Source organism: Sebastes umbrosus, chromosome 1 (genome assembly GCF_015220745.1).
Source record: "Sebastes umbrosus isolate fSebUmb1 chromosome 1, fSebUmb1.pri, whole genome shotgun sequence".
NCBI lineage: Eukaryota > Metazoa > Chordata > Actinopteri > Perciformes > Sebastidae > Sebastes > Sebastes umbrosus.
Genome location: NC_051269.1, coordinates 3402285 through 3418700, shown reverse-complemented (window position 1 = coordinate 3418700; position 16416 = coordinate 3402285). Strand labels below are relative to the sequence as shown.

Below are 16416 nucleotides of genomic sequence, written 5' to 3'. Positions count from 1 at the left end.
ATATAAAATATGTTGTTTTTTATATTGTAATTTTAATGTTTAATGTCTTTAAGGACGTGTTGTGGAAATGACATGTTTGCTGATATGTCAGATAAATGTCAGCTAGCGGGGCGTGCTACGTACGTTAGCTTTGACTGTTAGTATCTAATATACACATTTACAGTGATACCCAATTTATGTAATTCAACGCTGTTTAGGGACCCCAGCACGCAGAAATATTCAAAAACAACATTTTAGAATAGAATAAACCATCATTTATACTGCATGTGATTCTCATAAAGTGGGCATGTCTGTAAAGAGGAGACTCGTGGGTACCCATAGAACCCATTTACATATCTGGAGGTCAGAGGTCAAGGGACCCATTTGAAAATGGACATGGCAGTTTTTCCTCACCAAAATGTAGCGTAAGTTTGGAGCGTTATTTAACCTCCTTCACTACAAGCTAGTCTGATCGGTTGGTACCGATGGATTCATCAGGTTTTATAGTTTACTATGATACCAGCATCAGACTTTTCTTGTGCCTTTCTTTTGGGACATTTTTCAAACATTTTTCTATCTTTTTTTCTGACATTTTCCCAACAATTTTCAGACATTTCTTTGAACATTTTTCAGACTTTTTTTTTTTTCGGATCAAAACCCTCACACATTCACATATCTGGAGGTCAGAGGTCAAGGGACCCCTTTGAAAATGGCCATGACAGTTTTTCCTCGCTAAGATTTAGTGTAAGTTTGGAGCGTTATTTAACCTCCTTCACTACATGTTAGCATGAAAACTTTGGTAAAAAAGGAGAAAATAAAATGCATGAATCTGAACACAAATGAGATCACTGAACAGAAGGAGATACAAACAGAAACTTCTGTCACAAGATAAAAGTTCTTTGAGGAACAGACAGAAGGTTTTAGGCTGCTATGTGTGTTTTTATCCACGAGATGTCACTGTGGTTCTCATGGCGATCATCATCAGCATCATCAGCATCATGTGGATGATGTCACACATGTTAGTCTGCTGATGAAGCTGCAAGATGTTGTCTGTCTTCAAACTGTTCAGAGTTATAGAACAAAAATAAAAAAAATAACTCAGAAAACATTAAATTAGCAAAAACAAAAAAACTTGTGTTTGTCTTTTTATTTTGAATGAAGAAAACTATACTTTATATACTAATAATAATACTACTACTACTACTACTAATAATAATAATAATAATAATAACAGGGGAGATGGTAGATTTTATTCATTTAAAAAAATAGCTTCTTTAATAGATTCAGATTATACCAAGACTAAATTATTCAGATTGTCCAAAAATATAAATATATTTAATTTTACTAGGGCTGTCAATCGATCGAAATAGTTATTCACAATTAAAGTGGCAGTAGGCAACAATATTTTGGCATAATTTGGCAAAAAATCCATAATAACCTTTCAGCATATTGTAATTCAAGTGATCTGAGAGAAAACTACACCTCTGCACCTCCTCATGGCTCTGTTTACAGGCTTTAGAAAATCTTGCCCGTGACGGCAGACTTTGACCAATCACAGGGCATTTCAGAGAGAGCGTTCCTATTGGCTGTTCCACAAAAGGAGATGCGCGTTCACGTCTGGTCTCTGCAGATAGTGAAAGACTCGGTCAATGGCGGAACAACCTACTGGAAAGCTTGCTATTCCAGCATTTGCAGCAACTGCCTACACCTCAAAACAACCCAAAAAAAGAAAGACAGACTTTTCAAGAAGACAGTCCAAAAGAGAGTCCGACAATAAGCGGAATAAAACGCGTGTCAATATCGGCGAAGCGTTTCAGCGGTGGAGAGATCTCCGGGACAGCATCGGCCTCACGTTGGACTCCGAGCTTGCAGTTCTTCTCCTGGACAGGTAAGCTACTAACTTCGTTTTCCTGTAATATCTAAATGTTTTGTACTGATTTGTTTGTAGGTAGCTTTACCGTGATAGCAGGCGATGAGTAGCCAGGTTGAAAGTACGTTAGCCTTCTGCTAACCGTAGCCCGAGGCTTGCTGCGGCTAATTCAAGTCCATGTTTATGTTTATGTAGCTACTGTAGCTAGATCCTTGAATCACAGTCTGTCATCTCAAAGGGCTTTATAGACCCATAAGTTTACTAAGAGAAATAACGGACGGTAATTCCCATAGAATTGCCGCTATATAACGACACATCACAGTCAGTAGTACTCGATACAGTAACCTGTATGAGTAGCGTTACTCATACGGTAACGTTACTCATACAGTAACCTTACTCATACAGTAGTGTTACTCATACAGTAACCTGTATGAGTAGTGTTACTCATACAGTAACGCTACTCATACAGTAGTGTTACTCATACAGTAACGCTACTTATACCTGTATGAGTAACACTACTCATAATTCCCCGTTCAGTATTGTTTATTGTCCCATGGGGGAAGCGCGTTTTCCACCGACATAATCTAGCCTTCATATTGTTATAAACCAGTTTCTTTAGTCTTCGTGGTTTGCACAAAACAAACAGCCTTCAAACTACCCCATGCCCATCCCTCATCCCCCATCCCAGCAACATCCACCCCCTGGATAGTTATTTGTGTTTACAGTCATAATGTGAACAGGGCTTACAGCAATTATTATTTAGCAAACTAAACTATTACTATTACTATTTTTTATATGTTATTGAGTCCTGATTTCCAAATTACATTCCATTTTGTGATTCATATTTTCCCATTTTATTTGTTTTTCAACAATAAGCAAGCTAAGCTTCATCTCCCCCCCACAACACTAAACCCCACCAGCAATGGAGTTAGGTTTCACCCTCATTCACAACCTGTACAGTCATTTCTTAGTAATCTCAGCCTAGAATGTCATCATTTCTTATTTATACTTTGTTTTGACACTGTGCATGACTCTTCAGACGTCGGTCCGACTCTCACAGATGCACCTGAGATGCCAGAAAAGCTCCAGCCCCAGAGAGAAGACGAGGTCATTGGCCAGCCAGCTTCTATTGCCTATCATCTAAACTTGAAGCTGCTGGCTGAGTACCTTCTGCTGCCCATCCCTATGTGTACCGCCAAGGACCCTGTTACCAATGCAGCGTGCCAGGCCCATGGACCCTTTCAGGTGACAGTCAAATCCAGGGCCACAGCTGCCATCATTGAGTGGGTGAGTATTTATTTTACAGTATTGATATTATGTTGTTTTTTAAAATATTTTAACAATGTAAGCAGCAAATTGTAATTGCTGCATCACAAACTGTTACAAACTGCCTTGGTGGGAATTGGGCAAGGCTGTGAAGAATCTTGTACATTGAGCTGACACCAGCCAGGAACAGCCATTTTTGGAAAATATATGTACTTCATGACTTTGGAGTGTGTGGTACTTTTTGCCCATATTATGTGTTGTATAGTGCAAAATATATGCAGCACCGCACTAAGCTTTGATATGCACAATAAAACCCATTTTGCTTTCTGTCACTCTTCTTTTTTTTCTAGACGTGTCCCTTTGGTCATATTGTGTGGCGTTGGAGTTCACAGTCCGCTCTCAAGTATGGAATGCTGATAGGGGACTTCATGTTGGCTGTCAATATCCTCCTCTCTGGAAACAATTATGCGAAAGTGGCATTACTGTTCAAATTTATGAACATGGGGATGGTGGGAAGGTCCACATTTTTCAAAATACAGGACACCTACTGTGTGGACACCATAAAACAGTTCTGGGAAGAAAAGCGAGGATTAGTTATTTCCCAGCTAAAGCCCAAAGCCAGTGTCGTGGCCCTGGGTAAGTTCTGTTTTGACATAGATTTGTGGATATGATACTGACAAATACCGGTTGTTGTACAACCGGAAGTGGTCAGTATCATATCCACTAGAGTGAATCATAAAAAAAGTGTGTTCCAATTTCTGAAATGATTATTTATGTTTTGTTTTAAAAGGAGATGGTCGGATGGACAGCCCTGGATTCTGTGCACAGTACTGCACATATAGTGTGATGGAGAATGACTCTAAAGACATCATCTCCATGGTGACAGTGGACAAATGTGAAACGGCGCGGAACAGTGTCATCATGGAGAAGGAAGCCTTCATCCGGACTTTTGACACACTTCGTCAGGAAATAGGAAATTTGAGCGAAATATGTACTGATGCTCATAGCCAGATAGCTGCACTCTTTAGTACGTATATAGGTTTTTAGTTTGTTATTCATTTTTAATATGTGTGTTGACTTGTGCAGGAGTCGTGTAGATGTCTGTACTTACAAATGTCTTTTGTTCACTGTTCATACAGCCAAGGGCATATATAAGTCATGGGGAGTTCGCCATACCCTTGACATGTGGCACGGATCGAAAAACCTTGGAAAGAAGATCCACCAGGTAATATTATGGAATGTATTTCATTTGAACTCATTGTCACTTCGTCACAAAACTTGCTTACACCAATAATTTTCTTTGATTGTTTTTGCATTTCATTCTGTGGTCAGGCGAGCCAGCAGAAGGGGTGCTCCATTTTACTCATTTGGAGCAAGGATGTGTGTAACCACTTTTGGTTTTGTGCCAAAATGTCGGCAACCTATGACGACTTCTTTGTAAGTACTATATGAACTGTTATTTATATTGTTACACTTGTGGAGCCAGAAATATTTCACAGCTGCAGACATCATTTCAGCGTAATGTGTCGGATCATTGCTGATGCGTTATTGTTCTCTTAGGACATGTGGGCTGGCCTACTCCATCACGTCACAGGAGAACACGAGTGGGCTCTTGGCGCCTGTCACCATGGACCCTTGTCGGACAACAGGGACAAGGAATGGATAGAGAAGGGATCTGTGGCACACAGAGCACTCACTGAGATAGTGCTAAATGCACGCTGGCTGGGTCAAGTAGTGAAGTACCTGGGATTTAGGTATTTGGGCATGGGTTTTACATGTAATGTTTATGTTCAAAAGTATTTAACTCAAACAAAGGAAGCTCCTGGCTTACTCCCTACAAACCCACATAGGGAAGAAAAAAGTGAGTAAATCTTGGGAAAGATCATGCAGAGAGTGGGTCCCTTTTTGAAAAATCTCTAAAATACAGATGATTATAAATCATGCAGTGACTTGATCAAAGTCCTTTTTATTTTTTTTTTTCAGCACACAAAAAGAGACGTATTGACATGTTGTCATTGAAATAATATGGTACTATAGCATGAGAGGCAGAGTAAGAATCTTCTCAACCAACAAAAGACCAGCATAGAGTTGCATGCTAAATAAGTTATTATATATGCATAACAGCAGCCTTTTAAAAAATATTATAGCCTATATATATGGCCTATATGTGTGACGTTATAGTCAAAACTAAACAACTGATTTCAAAATTCTAACACGCTATTCTTTGTTCATTCGCAAGGCCAAGGACTACCTAAGTGAGCAGCCGCCCATAGGAGAAGATGTGACCCCTGCGACACCTCACCTGAGTCGACCCCACCTACACCCCTACTATGGCCACCACTCAAAAATACTGACCAGGGGTCAGACATGTTCTATAGGCCTAGCCCCACTGAAAGATGGTGCACTTATTTTTTAATTTACCTTTTTCTAAACTTTTTTTGTGGTGTGTTATGAATGTTTGGGATTGTCATCTATATTTTTTAATGTAATAAAAGTGTTACCCAAGTGAGCTGAATTTTTTTACTGCATGGTATTGACACTGGCAGTCGTGAACAAAAAAAGCAGGTGGTCATCCTTCAATGGATTTATTTGTACAAAAACAATGGCAAGAATAACAATAAGTAAAATGTAAATACTCTACAAAAATATCACATCACACAGGGGGGGTTGGGTGTGGGTGTGGGTGGGGGTGGGGGCGGGGGGGGGGTTGTTTCAGAGCCTGCGTGGGATAAAGCCCACATATTGGTGGTGGGGGTCAGGGTATTTGTCCCTAATCCTCCACACACAACAGCTGGGAATTACTGTTCTGTTACCCTGCCCCAAGGCTCCATACTGCCACACGACAAACTGCCGGTAAGCAGCATACCGGAACTGTCTGTTGTCCTCTCCGGGATTGGGTACGTCCTGCTGAGCCCTAATGTCGTTCCAGATCCTCCTGGCCAGGCGAAGGACACCCTCATGGAGGATGTAAAGGTCCACATGAGGTAGCAGGGAAATGCAGTTCTGTGGTGGCTGGCCACAGCACTTCCTTTCCACGTCAGTGGGCATTTCCCTGCACCTCATGCAGACACACCACTCAGGTTGATTGGGGTCCTGGCCAGGAGGACCTGGTGGAGGAGCGCTGACCATTAGATCAAAAATGAGGCTGGGATCCCTCAACAGACATCTCCCCAGAAGCTCCCGACACTGCTGCAGGCTCAAACTCTGAATTCTGGCCTAGAAAGACAGTAGATCAGGGAAAAAGTATTACTTTATTTATGAATAAACAATAATGATCATAATGTGGACATAAAGTATGGACATGTTATATTTTGAGATACCTGTTCATCTGATATCCGTCGAGCTTGTAGTAGTTGTACTCTGCTGAAGTCATCTTCAGCCAGAGGGTCTTCAAGCTGACTCTGTCCTCTCCCCCGGCCAGACCCTCTGCCACGTCCACGTCCACTAGCTCGCCCTCTTCCTCTCCCTCTTCCTCTCCCTCTTCCTCGTCCATTCGTAGCCGACTGCTCCAGGACATAGTCAGGATCTGACTCGACGGTGCTCTGTTAGTAATAGATATGTAACAGATGTAAAATTACCATTTCCATTATGAATAACATGGTCATGGTTTTATTTATTTTCAGATGTGTAAAGTTATCTATACAGACTAAAAAACACTAAAGTTAGAAAGATAGCGTTACTGAAACTTGAAGAAGCAACTGGCCGTTGGCTAACGTTAGCCAGCTAGCTATGCTATAGATTGAATAAAACATTGGGCTACGTTGTTTCTAAAGTTTAGCTCGTCATTTCGTCTAGAAAATAAACAATTGCTTTTATTCGGTCTATAAACGAAACACTTCAAATGCAGCAAAGTCTTACAATACTTTAGCTTTTGTTGACGTCGGTCTCCAGCGTTATTTTAAACTAAGCATAAATACTGTTTGTTGTTCGTTCATATGTTCAAAGTTGTCCGTGGTAGCTAAATGTGGTCTGTGACAAAGTATTTTTCTCACCTGTGACTCAGCCATGGTAACTGTTGATGTCGTTAGAAGATGATGTTACCATGGTAACTGTTGATGTCGTTAGAAGGTAATGTGTAGCTCGCTGCAGTAGCCTCCTCAGATGTAGCGAGCACGTATGAAGCGCGTGCATATGCCCGTTCTAGTGTGGGGGGAGGGGCTTCGGACAGAGAGGGGAGAGCGGAGAGAGGAGAGAGAGGAGAGAGCAGCTCGAGGGGATGCAGGATTTTGCGTTTTCCGGATTTCTACGCACTGCAGCTTTAATCAAAAATTACATTTTATTTTCGATATTTTTTATGATAAATGCGGTACCTGTGAGGGTTTCGGGACAATTTTTGTCATTGTTTTGTGTTGTTAATTGATCTCCATTTTTAATATGTATTTATTTATCTATCTATCTATCTATTATTTATTTTGTATCTATTCCATTTTCATTTTCTTTCATTTATTTATCTTTTTTTATTTTCCATTCTTATTTTTTATATTTAGTTTTTATTTTCCATCTTTTTATATTTATTTATTTATTCATTATTCCTTTCAATCTTTATTTATTATAGTTATTTATTTATCTGTTTATTTATTTGTTAATATGTATTTATTTATTTATGTATTTATATATATTTTATCATACATAGGTAAGTACATATACTGCATATACATATACATTACACATCCATACTGTGAGGGTTTCTGGACAATATCTGTCATTGTTTTGTGTTGTTAATTGATTTCCAATAATAAATATATTCATACATTTGCATAAAGCAGCATATTTGTCCACTCCCATGTTGATAAGAGGATTAAATACTTGATAAATCTCCCTTAAAGGTACATTTAGAACAGATAAAAAAAAATTGTGATTAAATTGCGATTAATCACGATTAAATATTTGAATCGATTGACAGCCCTAATAAAAATAAAACAATTAGTCAGTACTTTAGAATACAGACAAACCAAAGCAGGTTTATAGGCGAGTGACTTTAGCTTATTACTCTTATACACTGAAAATGAAAGAAAGAAACTAAAAAAATATGTTTCCTTTTCAAAACTATTCCACAATAAACTCCTGTAACTGTTCTAATCTTTATTTTTAGTACGTTAGTAGAAACTGTGCTTTTCCTTCTACGACGAGTCAACATGTCTACAGTTGTCAGACAGCAGCGTTATCTGTCCGCCGCAGGGACTGATGGGAGGTGTGAGGAGCCGTCAGGAACCACGTGGCCCTCGTCTGATCTCACAGCTCGTCCTTGTTTGGCCTCAGCTGCATCAGAGCGCCACTTCTCCCCAGGTTCATCAGAGGAAACACCACTGCACACAATGCTTTTCCTCCCAGCTGCTGCTCTGTGCTGTCTGTGTTCAGGTGAGTGTTTCCAGCCAATCAGGAGCCAACAAAGTCCACCTGTAACAAACACTGTCACACTCACCTTCATCTACCTGTCTGTCTCTCTACAGCGCTGGTTGCCATGGCAGCAGAGCTGATTCAAGATGATTTAACATGGACCAGGAGAGTTGGTGGAAATGTTTCCTTCAGCTGTCGAGGAACTGAACAGTGTGGCACTAGTTATGTACTCTGGTACCAGAAGAGAGACACAGAAACATTCACATTGATTCTTGATATTAATAGGAGAAATTGTGAAATATATTCAGGTTACAATCATCCTCAGAAAGATGATTTCTCAGCTGTGAGAAAACAGAACGGCTGTGAGTTGGAGATCCAGAAGGTTAAACTCAATCATTCAGCCTCCTACTACTGCTCCTGTATGACACCTCTCCACAGTGATAAATGATGCCTGCAGCCTGAACAAAAACCATCAGATGAACAGATGTCAAAAGTGTTGGTGACAGGAAGAGAGCAGTAAACCACAGCCCAGGTTCACATATTTCACCTCCATCTCAGCCACAGTCACACACACACTGAACTGAGGGATTCATTAGATTTGATATTCATTCATATTTGTATCAGATATTCCAGCAGGTTTATTGTTGTTCCACAAAGTGAGGACAAACTAGTGGCACAGAGGCACAAGGATGAAATCATTTAAAGATATCAGACTAATAAATGGGATCAAAACATCAAGAAGTCCTTTTTGAAAAGCAGCGTCTGATTAAAAACATACATTAAAACAAAATGATCAAAATGATGAAGACAACAACAAGCTTCATCATTATGATGAAGATTCAAATCCTCTGCTTTGACCTGCTGCAGGAATAAAGTCCATTCCTCCTCACAATGCTCATCTGCTCTTAATGCAAACACTTCCTGTGTCTCCTTCACAATAAAAGCCTTCCAGACCAACTCTTTGTGCTCCAAATGAAAACAAGACTACAGTTCAACACACACTGGCTGTGTCACCAAGCGTCCTGTCATTTGATGCACAGACGTCATAAATCAAAGTAATGGACAATTTAAAATGTGACCTGATGATGGTGCTGGATAAAACCTGACCAAAGTCAGTAGGATTCATCCTCTGAGGAACATGAACGTGTGAACCAACGATCCACGGAGACACTCTGCTAGTGTGTCTAAAAAGACAATAAAAGAAGAGACAGTCATGTTAATATGAACATTAGAGGAACACATCATGGAGCTGAAATAGGATTCTGGTTCATCATGTGGACTCGTTCACCTCAGCTGACACGCTCAACAGCAGACAGGTTTTTGTATCACTCTTTTTCACTGTGAGAGGACGACTAGTGGTACTCAACAGCTTTGGCTCTGGAACTAAACTTTATGTAACAGGTAAGAACAAACATTCATCTTCCTTCAGTTGTTTTATTGAACAAGTTGAAAATGTCTTTTAATGAGTTTGTTTTTTCATCATTAGTAGAGAATTCTTGCAGCCATGCAGCTGTTGTTACATTAAACAGGTTGATAATTGCTGAAACGATGTTTAAATCTCACTGAACAACTCAAGTTATTCTTTATTTCTGCAGCAGATTAAACTGATTTATAGAGAAAAAGTTTGATATTGGAAATGTTACAAATATAGAGTATTTGATCCTCACAGTAATTCAGCACCATCTCTTGTTTTCATAAAACTAGATCATATATGATATTAAACATTATTTAATATATGTCAGGAAATGTATCTTTAAAAGAGTATAACTTGAAATATGTTGTATAGAAAATTAATTAATCATCTTTAAATGTCAAAATATACCTCCTGTAGTACAAAGTAAATGATGGTAAATACTATGTATTATATTATATTATATTATATTATATTATAGTACTCTTTAACATTTCATCTAACATATGACTGTAGTCGTGTATAAAAGTTACAATTGTTATGAAAAACATTAAAAACTACATTTGTGCTTCTTTAGTAATTAGAGTGAAGTATATGATGGTAAATATTTTATATTTTATATGTTATATATATATTATAATAGTTAAATTTACAATTGTAATTTATGTGAAGGTAAATGTTTAATTAATTATAATATGTTTATTTGGGTATGGAATGGAAAATTGTTTTTCTCTATTAGAGTTAATATGATTAACTGATATTATATTATATTATATTATATTATATTATGTTATATTATATTATATAACTTGTCAATTTCCCCATGGGGATCAATAAGATATTAGATAATAAGACATATAAATATATATGTAATACGTATTGTAATTTTTAAAATTACCACTCAATTTTACTTAGAGGTAAATAAAAAATGTATTTAAAAAGTTAAGTTAACATTGTTGTGAAAAAAATAAGTAAAAAGTAATAATTAAATTATTAATGTACTGATTTGTTTCTTTAGTAATTACAGTGATGTATGTGGTGGTATGTAATTTATTATAATATGTGTATTAAGTTAACGTGAAAGGGAAAAAAAATTGTTCCTCTTCATTCAAAATAATACTCTTGTCTCCTTTTATATTATATTATATTATATTATATCATATTATATTATTGTTTAACATTTCATCTAACATATGACTATAGTCGTGTATAAAAGTTACAATTGTTATGAAAAACATTAAAAACTATATTTGTGCTTCTTTAGTAATTAGAGTAAAGTATATGATGGCAAATATTTTATATGTTATATATATTATAATAGTTAAATTTACAATTGTAATTTATGTGAAGATAAATGTTTAATTAATTATAACATGTGTTTTTGGGTAAGGAATGGAAAAAAGTTTTTCTCTATTAGAGTTAATATGATTAACTAATATTATCTTATATTATATTATGTTACTCGTCAATTTCTCCATGGGGATCAATAAGATGTTAGATAATAAGACATATAAATATATATGTATTGTATTGTAATTCTTAAAATTACCACTCAACTTTACTTGAAAGTAAATCAAAAATGTATTTAAAAAGTTAAGTTAATATTGTTATGAAAAAAGTAAGTAAAAGTAATAATTAAACTATTGATGTACTGATTTGTTTCTTTAGTAATTGCAGTGATGTATGTGGTGGTATGTCATTTATTATAATATGTGTATTAAGTTAACGTGAAAGGAACAAAAAATGGTTCCTCTTTATTCAAAATAATACTCTCATCTCCTATTATATTATATTATATTATATTATATTATATTATGTAAAATTCACCAGGGGATTTATTAGCTTTTATCGTATTTTAATTAGCAGTTTGTATTCACATTTCACATATCTTAACACGACATTGTAGCTGTGTATAAAAGTTAAACAAAAAAAATATTGATGCATTTATAGTTTTGTTCAGCAATTAGAGTAAACTATACAGTGTTAAATATTGTACATGTTTTATGTATTGTAATCTTTAAAATGACAATTGGCTCTATTTCGTGTGAAGGCAAATATGTATATGTGTGTATGATATTACACGTTATTTAATATGTGTCAAGAAATGTATCTAGAAAATCGAATAACTTTAAATATGTTGTATAGAAAATTAATAAATAATTTTTAAATGTCAAAATATACCTCCTAGCAAAAAGTAAATGGTGTTAAATACTATGTATTATATTATATCAAATTACATTATATTATATATTACTGTTTAAAATTGGATATAGCCTAAAATATCATTGTAGTTTTGTGTAAAAATTAAAATTGTTATGAAAAACGTTAAAATCTATTAATCTATTTTTGTGTCTTTAGAAATTAGAATATAGAAATATGATGGTAAATATGTTATATGGTCTGTATATTATAATAGTTAAATTCATAATTGTGTTTTATGAGAAGATAAATGTTTAATTTATTATAATATATATTATTAAGTTATTGAGAAATGAAAGGAAAATTTATTTCATAATTCTTTCTTTTAATATCATCAAATCCTGTTATATTATATTATATTATATTATATGCCAATTTCATAATATATATATATATATATTAAAATTTCATAAAGTTCAGTTAAATTTGTTTTGACGAAAGTAATTAAATTATTGATGTACTGATTTATTTCTTAAACAATTACAGTGATGTATATGGTGGTAGTAATAAGTAATTTATTATAATATGTGTATTAAGTTATTATATTATATTTAAATTTCCCCAGGGGGATCAATAAGGTTTTATCTTATTTTAAAAAGCATTTTGTATTCACATTTCACATATCTTAACACGTCATTGTAGTTCTGTATAAAAGTTAAAAAAATATTTTAAAAGCACTACTGATGTATTTATAGGTTTGCTGCTATACTATACAGTGGTAAAATATATACAGTTTTATGATCTACGTACTGTAATCTATAAAATGGCACTTGACTCTATTCTATGTGAATATGTAATTTATTATATGTATATTATCCCTAATATAGGAAATCAAATTTGAAATAATTGTGAAATTATAGTGAATGTAGTTTGTACATTGAAATAAAGAATTATTAAATAAATAATGTTCTTTTGTCCCCATATAGCCCATCAGAGCCGGCCCGTGGCATAGGTGGTATAGGTGAATGCTGGGTCTCCTTTTATCCAGAGGGGAGCCCAGATTGAGGAAGACAAACAAAATCCAAATTTATAACTTTCACTATTTTTTACTCATATTATTTTAATACTATTATTTCAAAATATAACAAAAAGCCCACAACATCATCAGTACATAGTCTATTAAATAGGCTGTATTTTCTGGGTGGCCCGCAGCATCACCCCCATCATTTTGAGCTATACAGTTTTTCTTGAGTGTGATCTGCATCGCTTAATGTCAAAACATGAAGCTCTGTAGTTTCTGTGTGAGTGTATGAACACAATGGTTGGTGGTGGAATGGGCTGCGATGCGAGAGGCACCGGTGAACTCTGAGTAGTTTAGTGATCACAGTCCATGTAGTTTCCAGGATCACACTGAATGCAGTGCGGTGCTGTAAGCTGACTGTGTCAATGTGTGTCTGTGCTGCTCGTTGCTGCTGTCAAACTTCAGATGAGTCGGTAGTGAAGCCCGTGGTGAGCGTGTACCCAGCAGCATCCAGAGCCCACCTGGAGGGGAAGAGCTCCCTGCTGTGTCTGGCCTCAGCCATGTTTCCTCCTCTGGTCCAGTTCTCCTGGAAAAGACAAAAGGACAACGGTCCTCTGGAGGAGCTGTCCCCTGCTGAGGGAGAGCAGCTGGAGCTCAGAGAGTCGGGACGCACCGCCGCCATCTTGCTGATCCGTCAGCCAGAGAACAGCACGTATAAATACCGCTGCTACGTCCACCTAGAGGGGGGCACAGTGGAGGCCCCAGCAGAACAAGGTAATGAAGGCTCGCTGACTGTGTTCAGCAGTGATTCAGCTTCATGTGGAGACGCTGTCAAAGAGAGCAGAGGAGCAGAGGACTGACATTTCTCACTGCAACTCCAAACATGTCACTCCTTTTGTGTTTCAGAGGTTCCAGCTCCAGCAGCCTCCTGTCCTCCAGAGAGAGAGCCAGCACACCTGCCAGCTCTGCAGCAAGCTGACTGTAAGATCACCTGCTGCCTCTCCTTCAACCACCATGTTTCCTTCAGCACTTCACCTTTTATTTCAGTGCTATCATTTAAAGTCTCTGTGTGTCTGTCTGTGTGTGTCAGTGTCCTTCCAGTCTCAGTGCAAGGTGAAGCTGCTCTGTGTGCTGTACACAGTGCTGATAGTGAAGAGTCTGGTGTACTGCTGTGGACTCTCTCTGCTGATGATCCTCAGAAACAAGGGACCGTCCACCAACTGCACACATGCTGACTGACTGGCCTTTTCTCACCATCAAATCTCATCAATTCATCTCATTCATCACTTTGATCACTATTCACAAATATCAATGATGACGTTGTGGTGACCCCTGCTGTCGCCTATATAGTTGGGTTCCTGTTAACCTGCCATTAGGGCCTTGTGGGAACACCTGGGCCCAGTGTTCCCAGCCTATAAAGCCTAGGCTCATGACTCATTCTCTCTCTCTCTTTCCCTGCAGACACCATCGCTGTGCATGTGGCGGCCTTAGGTTCTCCTTGGTTAATCTTTTGCTTGTTTTATACATTTTACAACATGCACACACCATTTATATTCTCAATGCACACCTTACACTACTGATACTACTAATATTCACACTCCATACCTTTTCATCCTTTTGTTCTGCATAATTTACTTTTGTAAATACATTAATTGATTTTATCGTTACCATGTGTGTCTTCCTATTTGTCATGGCCTTGAGAGCCAGGTTGTGACAAATTGAGGGCTCGTCCGGGATTTGAACCCGGGACCTCTCGCACGTTGTAAAGTCTTTTTATTCAGGTTAGATACTGTCATCCTAAAAATATAAATACACATACACACACACATATATATATTTGCAGTTCCTCAGTACAAATTCTGTGTAGTGTTATTTTGATGCTGTTTATTTCCACTTTTAATTGTGACTTGTATAATAATAGAACATTAAGATGAATCATTAACTGTCTGGTAGATATTTGATTGTTTACAGTATTTTTCTGCTCTTGTGTTTCTTTTTAATACATTATACTGAGTCAGATTTGTCAAATTCATTCAGTGTAACATTCTCAATAAAGTGTCTGTGTGTTATAAACATACTTGTGTTCATGCCTAAATCCCTTGACCCTTAACTTGTGATCTCACTGGTGGCGTCTTTGTGGAGAGCATTCAGAGTCGTTGTTACATTCGAGTGTTGATGGAGATATTTAGTAAAATGAAGGTCATGTTGACAGATTGTTTAAATTTAAATTTTTAAAAACTCCGGTTACTTCGTATCTGTGTAGACGTGTAAAACGGAGCGTTTGGGACACGATGGCGTCCTCTCCTCATTTGGCGCCCATTGTTGCTTTGTGTAATGAGCGGTGGACTACCGGCTTTTCTTAATGTTTTGTTAGCACTGCTCGGACTAATTACTACTTTACATTTGAAACATGTTCCAGTCACAGGAGGCCAAAGCAGGAACACATTAAACATGTGGAGGCTGAATGGGGATTGAAGGAGAGGTTTGGAGCACTCAGAAGGGAAATGGACAGAAACCTGAATGACCTCCCTTATTGTTTATTGTTTATTTATTTTGCACAAATTAAGACAACACAAACATAAGAGAAAATAAATGAATAAATAATATACAATAAAGGAAGAGGCAGATAACCCACTGGGTTTATCTGAAGACTTCACCTAGAGACAAGATTAATATACAGAAATAATATGACTACATAATAGTGATGACAAACAATTAGAACATGATATATATAATAACAACAATAACAATAAATATATAAAAAAAAAACAAGTACTGTGCGTGAGGTGTGTAAGTGTATGATTTGTGTTTGTGAGGGAGATATTGGTTTAGTATGCCTCCTTTCTTCATTTATCATGTAAAGAGACAGTTGATGACAGCAGAGTGATGACAGGAATCCCCCCAACAATAACTGTTATCACACTGACTGTAATGAAGCTGAAGGAAAGGGAGAGAGAAGGGTGCTAACTAAATCCCTTGACCCTTAACTTGTGATCTCACTGGTGGTGACTTTGTGGAGAGCATTTGGGGTCATTTTTGCGTTCGAGTGTGGACGGAGATATTTAGTTAAACGAAGGTCATGTGGACAGATTGTTTTAAAACAGAGAGGATCTATTTTAGAAACATCTGTATAGGTGTAGACAGGGCCCAAAGCTGAGACAGTGAGTACTGAGCGCTGAAATCAAGCTGTAGTTCCTGGAATGATTGTTTCACCAGAGTGGATGGTTGTAACTGTTGTTGTGCTATTAATGTTAGAAAGGCTGCAGAGCAGAAACCCACACAGCCCGTCTGCTGCAGGAAAGGAAGTGTTGATTCTCTGTCAACAGTTTTTTTATGAGTCCTAATAACCACTGAGAACAGATTCATATCTGCTGTACACAATCATCAACTCCT

The 16416-nt window shown here is 37.0% G+C and overlaps 1 protein-coding gene and 1 long non-coding RNA gene across 2 annotated transcripts; one reads left to right on the top strand and one right to left on the bottom strand.

Moving 5' to 3' along the window:
* The first annotated feature begins 4163 nt into the window (after positions 1–4163).
* Positions 4164–4821, top strand: LOC119485620. Its single transcript, XR_005206314.1, has 3 exons — positions 4164–4340; positions 4448–4552; positions 4676–4821. It is a non-coding gene; the product is annotated as an uncharacterized LOC119485620 (long non-coding RNA).
* Positions 4822–5820: 999 nt separating this feature from the next.
* Positions 5821–7122, bottom strand: LOC119481773 (P2X purinoceptor 7-like). Its single transcript, XM_037759027.1, has 3 exons — positions 7108–7122; positions 6436–6657; positions 5821–6331 (listed from the first exon to the last, which is right to left on the bottom strand). Exons 1-3 carry the CDS (start codon positions 7120–7122, stop codon positions 5828–5830), a joined length of 741 nt encoding a protein of 246 aa, XP_037614955.1. The 3' UTR covers positions 5821–5827.
* Between the last annotated feature and the right edge of the window lie 9294 nt (positions 7123–16416).

Excerpts from the sequence above, each read along its gene's own strand:
- LOC119481773 (XM_037759027.1), bottom strand. Across the intron at positions 6,332-6,435 it reads GACGGATATCAGATGAACAG|GCCAGAATTCAGAGTTTGAG; the intron begins GTATCTCAAAAT and ends CTGTCTTTCTAG.